The sequence below is a fragment of the Drosophila gunungcola genome, unplaced genomic scaffold, assembly GCF_025200985.1.
Source record: "Drosophila gunungcola strain Sukarami unplaced genomic scaffold, Dgunungcola_SK_2 000080F, whole genome shotgun sequence".
NCBI classification, from domain to species: Eukaryota; Metazoa; Arthropoda; class Insecta; order Diptera; family Drosophilidae; genus Drosophila; species Drosophila gunungcola.
In genome coordinates this window covers 310907-317466 of record NW_026453242.1, presented here as the reverse complement: position 1 = coordinate 317466, position 6560 = coordinate 310907, and the positions used below count along the sequence as shown (strand labels likewise).

General features: G+C 35.4%; 1 protein-coding gene across 12 annotated transcripts in view; it reads right to left on the bottom strand.

Moving 5' to 3' along the window:
* Window positions 1–484: 484 nt before the first annotated feature.
* Window positions 485–6560, bottom strand: part of LOC128264823 (paired box protein Pax-5) — a 32708-nt gene continuing 26632 nt past the window's right edge. For 9 of the 12 annotated variants that reach the window (XM_053000515.1, XM_053000516.1, XM_053000524.1 and 6 more), the window contains 4 exons: window positions 6387–6485; window positions 5033–5527; window positions 3898–4005; window positions 485–1284 (listed from right to left, as the gene is read on the bottom strand). In XM_053000515.1, the coding sequence (XP_052856475.1) occupies window positions 1121–1284; window positions 3898–4005; window positions 5033–5527; window positions 6387–6485 (866 nt within the window). In that variant the 3' untranslated portion in view covers window positions 485–1120. The remainder of the gene's footprint in view (window positions 1285–3897; window positions 4006–5032; window positions 5528–6386; window positions 6486–6560) is intronic. The other 3 variants (XM_053000526.1, XM_053000527.1, XM_053000525.1) reach the window with 2 other exon arrangements.

Here is a 6560-nt window from a genome sequence, read left to right as displayed (position 1 = left end):
AATGTTAACATTAATGTTTAAAGAATACGCAAACCCAATGTTTAAAGACCTTTTTAGTTATGCAGCCCATATAATTAATGTTACACAGTTATACTCGATACTCGTAGGGTAAAAGGGTATATTGGATACGTTGAAAAGTATGTAACAGGTAGAAGAAAGCGTTTCCGACCATATAAAGTATATATATTCTTGATCAGAAACAATAGTCGAGTCAGTCTCTCTGCCTGACACTCCGTCTGTATAAACGTCGAGATCTCGGAAACTATACATGCTAGAGATTTGGGATTCCTACGCAGCGCAAGTACTGTCACTCTGAGACCGTTGTTATTGGGCTTTGGGGTATGTTTTGGTCAAATGTATCGGTAAACACAAAAATGTTTAAAATCAAGCTATAATTTTAGAAGTTATTGGCAATTTACGTTTTGCTATGACGTCACTTTATATTTGAAACACGGAGTGGAGTGGCAAAATGGGCGCCATGACCTTTTTAAATTGGAGAACAAATAATAGTAGATAAAATGTTTCTTTTAATTATTTAAATAGCCCAATTATTTTTACCTTTAAATAATATTTAAACCGAAATTACAGTACACTGAGAACTGTAGATTCAAAGAGAAACTATAATATATTCCATTAAATAAATTTTTTAGAGGCATTTTAAGACTGGAGAAATTGTATAAAAATCTGATTTTTCAACTTTGACGTCATATTCCACAGACATGGATAATGGTTCAAGCCGGATACTTTTTTTCATTGTGCGATGGTGTAAAAATGATGTAACTCCAATTATATGGGCTGCAGTATAAAAATGCCGTCAGACATCCGATTTTCGTATTAATTAGCTTTACCGCGGATCCCTTAGCAAAAGGAACATACGTTTATTTGGGGATTTTACTCAGGAGCACCCAATTATTATGGAAAAGTACAATTGGTTAGAAATTTGAAAAAGTTCAATTTGGTGTTTCTGTGTAAATTAGTGAATGCTTATATACTTCATAGCTGCATAGCCAAAAAATGACTGGCATTCATATTAAGCTAAATCTTTCCGGGGTATTAGTGCTCTACCGATTGATTGATTGATTGGCGCTACTATCCACTTTCTTAAGATTCATTTTTAAAATTAAACAAGAAAAATGTCCGAGGATTCGGATTTTGTGCACGCACTTCCACTTCCAGGTGAAGCAGCCGAAGCAAGAGAGTTCGCTCGTGTTGCAGCTAAAGGTGAACGCAGGTCTTGTGTTAATGCCGACTGAGTTTGCCCGCCCTCGTAGTAGTAGGATGAATCTATAATAAATATAATAAATGTTTTAGGTGTTATCCAAAAGAACATACTTGGCAGGCAAAAGCGAACAAAAAAGGCAAATATTTTTAAAACATAAAAGTCTTGAAGACTTTTATTTCATTCAATTAGCAACTTGAGGACATATACACTAGTACATTTTTAATAAAGCTTTAAAGATTTTCTGAATGTAATTTGTTTAAATAAAATATATACCATATTATAGCCATACGTTTTTTTTTTCAAATTTATTTAGTCATTTTTATACCCTTGCAGAGGGTATTATAATTTCAGTCAGAAGTTTGCAACGCAGTGAAGGAGACATCTCCGACCCTATAAAGTATACATATTCTTGATCAGCATCACTAGGAGAGTCGATCTAGCCATGTCCGTCTGTCCGTTTGTCTGTCCGTCCGTCTGTCCGTCTGTCCGTCCGTTTCTACGCAAACTAGTCTCTCAGTTTTAAAGCTATCTGCAAGAAACTTTCCCAAAAGTTGTCTTTCTATTGCAGGTAGTATATAAGTCGGAACGAGCCGGATCGGACGACTATAGCATATAGCTCCCATAGGAACAATCGTAAATAAATTTAAAAAAATTATAACTTTTCTATTTTTTAATTTTTTGTTTAGTTCTTCGACATATAGCAATGTTTAATTATTTCAGAATTATGGTATAAATTTTTTTTTTGTTGGTGCTTCGAGATATAGTAATGGTTAAATATTTCAGAATTACGGTTTAAATTTCATCAAAATCGGACGACTATAGCATATAGCTCCCATAGGAACAATCATAAAAATAAATAAAAAAAAATTATAACTTTATAACTATATTTAATTTTATTTTTAGTTCTTCGAGATATAGTAATGGTTAAATATTTCAGAATTACGGTTTAAATTTCATCAAAATCGGACGACTATAGCATTTAGCTCCCATAGGAACAATCGTATAGCTGGCATATGAACTATCTAATAATTAAGCTGAATTTCAACATAGCTTCAATGTTTTTAAACATACACGCAAGTAAATCATAATTTTAACGTTTTCAAGAGTATTTAGTTTTTGAAATAGCTGCAAGGGTATATGAACTTCGGCACGCCGAAGTTTGCTTCCTTTCTTGTTTTTTTTTAAGTTTTGAAATTCTTTTAATTTAAACATTTAACAAAATAAAAGGAGTAGTAGCCCAGTCCCACAGAGCCCATCCAAACGAAACTGTTTGGATTTTTAATGGTGTTCCGCCATCTATCAAGTGTTACAGGGGCCTATGCAGAATCTTCTGAGTTCTTTTGTCGTTTTTTTTATTATTTTAATACTATGGATAAGTGGTTAAATTGTATATCTGCACTTTTAAATAATGGCTTGTATCTACTCTGTATTGAAATTGCTGCCTGGGGGAGCGTTAACATCCGAAGCTCCTACTTCTTCTTCGACTACGCCTCTGGTTCAGAGAAACAAAGATGGCCGTCGTGTCAATTCAAATTCATCGGCGCCAAGACTTTAGAGTTGCACCGAAAAAACTTCGGCTAAATATTGGGTAGAAACGTGTTTTAGGGAACTTAAATTCCACCTATGGACGACCTCACGGCAGTGTTTGGGAAATTTGATTTTAACCCCTTGGGACTCCTAGACTCACGGGGTGCACATCTACCTTCTTTCATTAACCGCCCAGATAATAAATGTCCTGAGTTGCTGGGGAAGAAGGCTTTAAGGTACCAGCTAGACATCTGCGAAACTGTTCTTTTTTTAAATGAGGGGAACGATTTGCTCAAACAGTGCCCCAATTTACAGGCCTTGTGCCATTACAATGCAATACCATCAAATTTGACGCTCAATTCCACCTCGGTGGTGACGTCAAAAGGCAAAGTCGACGCACTTGGGGCTCAGAAAACTCGCACGTCGGCTTGGAGAAGGCAATGCATCCACAACGAGTAACTGTTTGGTGAGGAGCGTGGTCAGGTGACATCATTGCCCGTTTATTTTCGAAAACATATCTCAATCCGCCTAACTGTGAATGGTGACCGCTATTTTTTCGGAGGTGCCATCAAGGATAACCATCCAGAGATGATTGAGGTCCCACATCACGAGATTGAATACGGTATTGAGGCCATCGAGGACCATACTATCGAAAATGTGCTGCAAAAATGTGCTACTATGTACAAGGCCTCCTGGGGCAACAATATGTATAAAATGGTCTTTCACAAATCAACCACAATGTTAAGGCTCTTCATTAAAACATTTTTTGTATCCGTTTTAAAAAGCAACCGCTAGATGGACCACCATGTAAAATATTGATAAAGTTTAGAAGATAAAACATTCACGAATCTAACAATCTATTAACCTCATCAATCCGCAGGTAATTTATATGTAAGAAAGCCTATCCTTATAACTTGTATGGGAAAGTTGAAGAATGTTCTATTTCTGGTACACTTGTTTGCTCAACCATAAGCGGCGCTTGGATACCTTTGCTTTAATGGTACATTTATCGCTGATATAATATCGCGGAAAGTCGTTAGAAAGTAAAAAAGGGGAGTCAATTTGAACAAATTTCCAACTAAATTGAATTCCCTCACTGGCAAAATATTAAAAAGTTATTCATGGGTCAGTTATCATGTTATACTTACTTATCAAGCCGCCGCTAGCTCCGTAGCCATAGGATCCATATGCACCACCATATTGTGTATAGGCGGGGTTATAGGCGTAATCTGTGCTGGGCACAACCGAGCTACAACCTGCAAGAAAGTTACAATTTTTAGACGTTTTTTAATAAATAAAATTCAACAAAAGGTCAAGATAAAAATATAAAATACGTAAGTGAATAAATTATAATTTAAGAAATTAAACTGAAGAAAAACTAACTAACTAAAATGTGAAATAAATGGGAAACATACATATGCTAAAATTAAAATCTGAAAGCTAAAAGAATTTTTAAAAAATCAAATTTTTTTTTTCTGCATATTGCTTTAATTGAAACCATTATGTTGAAAAGTGTCACACTTTCCTGCTAGGTATGGACACCGCTTAAGAGTTTATTTAAGTACATATACATAACCGAAAGTAGAATAAAATTGTTATACCTGGGGCTAACACAACATTTTTTTGCCATGTATTTATGTATTTATATCCATACAAGTTTTAACCGAACAGGATTGCTGTGCACCCCCGTAAACATTTTTGTTGCGAATATTTCGGAGAAGTTTTTTTTTAGATGTAGATTTTGTACTTATAATATCAGTTTAATATCAGTATTTTCCGGTATTTTTTCTAAAAACTTTCGCTTCAATAGCATAATGAATGTCCTGCTGAGCATTAAAGATTTCCGAAAACTGTCATATATTCAGGATTTTGAGGTATTTCAAAAGTCAGGCTATATTATCGAATATTGTTGCGAAGCGTATAACAGCCATAATAGTAACACCAATTGATAAATGATAACCATTTACAATTCCGAAACAAAGCGACAATACTAAACAATATTGTAAATCCTAAATTCGTTGATAAAAACGTCGCTTTACAATTTTTCTAATTTATTTTTATCAATTGGAAGTTTGGAACTAAGAAACTCTTATGCTAGAATCGTTATATAATAATAGTAATAGTTTATAATGTATACCGACTACAATCTTTTAAGATTTGATTGTATTCAAGTTCGGTTTCAAGAATCCCAACACCGGCTTTGTGCAATAAATCAAAGTGCAAAAATGAGAATGTCGTAAGAAACTTTTCTCAGTGCAGTGTGCGCAATCATTTTCAACTTGCCTGCGGAGTAGTGACTAAAACTTGGCAGCACTGTGGATGTTGAGTAAAGGCCTACATTATTACGAAGATTGGATTCAACGTCTGATCGATCGTCAGACGGGTTAACACTGAGTGAAGGGTTTCCTCCGTTCGACTGCAGGAGGATTAGGGAAGACGTGTGCGTAATTGTGTTTAAGGGAGCTCGTCTATTGCCTCTTGTCAACTGCTCTTCGGTTATATGGTTAAGGTGCGGTAAAGAAATATGTTCACTGGTTTCCAAATTGGAATTGTGCTTATCAGCTTCTTTGTTTTCCGCTTTCCTGCATCCATCACTGTTGGTCTGGGACTCCTTAACACGGTTACTATTGCTTTCCGAGTGGTCTTGGTGAATCCTAATCGGACAAAGGTTGGCCGAATCAGCGTCTTCTTGGACAGCAATGATTCCTGGTCCCACTGACGGGGCGGAGCCGTTTTCCAAGCTGGTCATTGTTGAGTAGTTGCCGTCAAACGTAAGAGCTGGTATATTCGCAATGAAATTAAAAGTATGACAGGCTAAGTTCTTAATGCTCAAATATGAAAAGGCACTACCAGAGATTATTTAGCTGACTCTCGTTTACAATTGGTCGTTATTTACTACCCCGAAAATACTTCAAATGTCCTTTAATCGTTCTTAGCAAGGAGTTATTTAGTATAAAAAAAGGTTTCTTGGGTTTTGAACACTATTTACAGTGACGTAACCCAACGGCGAGTTTTGTATCTCTAGTAATCAGAAAATATTGGAATTCAGACTGGATTACAATATCGCCGCTTTGAATTATCAGTTACAATCTGAATCTGAATTACTTGTAATGGAAAATGTGGTCAAGGGTTGTATTGCATTTCAACATAAAAAAAAATAAGAAAACAATGTTTAAATAAATTAAGGCTTTGTCCAGTTTGCAAGCCATGTCTGTCTGATCGCCTGTCTGTTTGATTAAACTTTGCAAAAATATTACTTTCTGTTGCAGGTAGCTTATAAGTCGGAACGGACCGGAACCATAGGAACGATCGGGAAAATAACGGAAAACAATTCAAATGCAACTCGCCAGCTTGCAGCAACAAAATGGCATGTAAATGGATCGGGAATATTTTGTAGTCAATATTGTATTATTGTAGTACATTTTGCTGAGTTCATGGGATTTTCCGTCCATGTTTTGATCCGTCAAAAACTATGCTCTGCAAACTCCAACCTCAAAAGATTAGATTATTTATTCTTATTTAAATAATAAAATTCGATAAAAATCAAAATAACTAATATAATAGGATTCGTCTATTTGAAACGCGTGGACTTATGAACGTGTCTAAAATCGATGGTTGACGTTCTATTTTTTCTTACCTGTGTAAAAGGGAGCGATAGTCTGTTCCTGTACTGAATTTGCATTAAGCTTCATTTCATGCATGCTTATAGGGACTAAGGGTGTAAGCGAACTGCCTCCTACATCGGTAAAGATTACAAAGGAAAATAATACAAGCGAAAATAAACAGGAATACAATTTGTACAACAAAATAT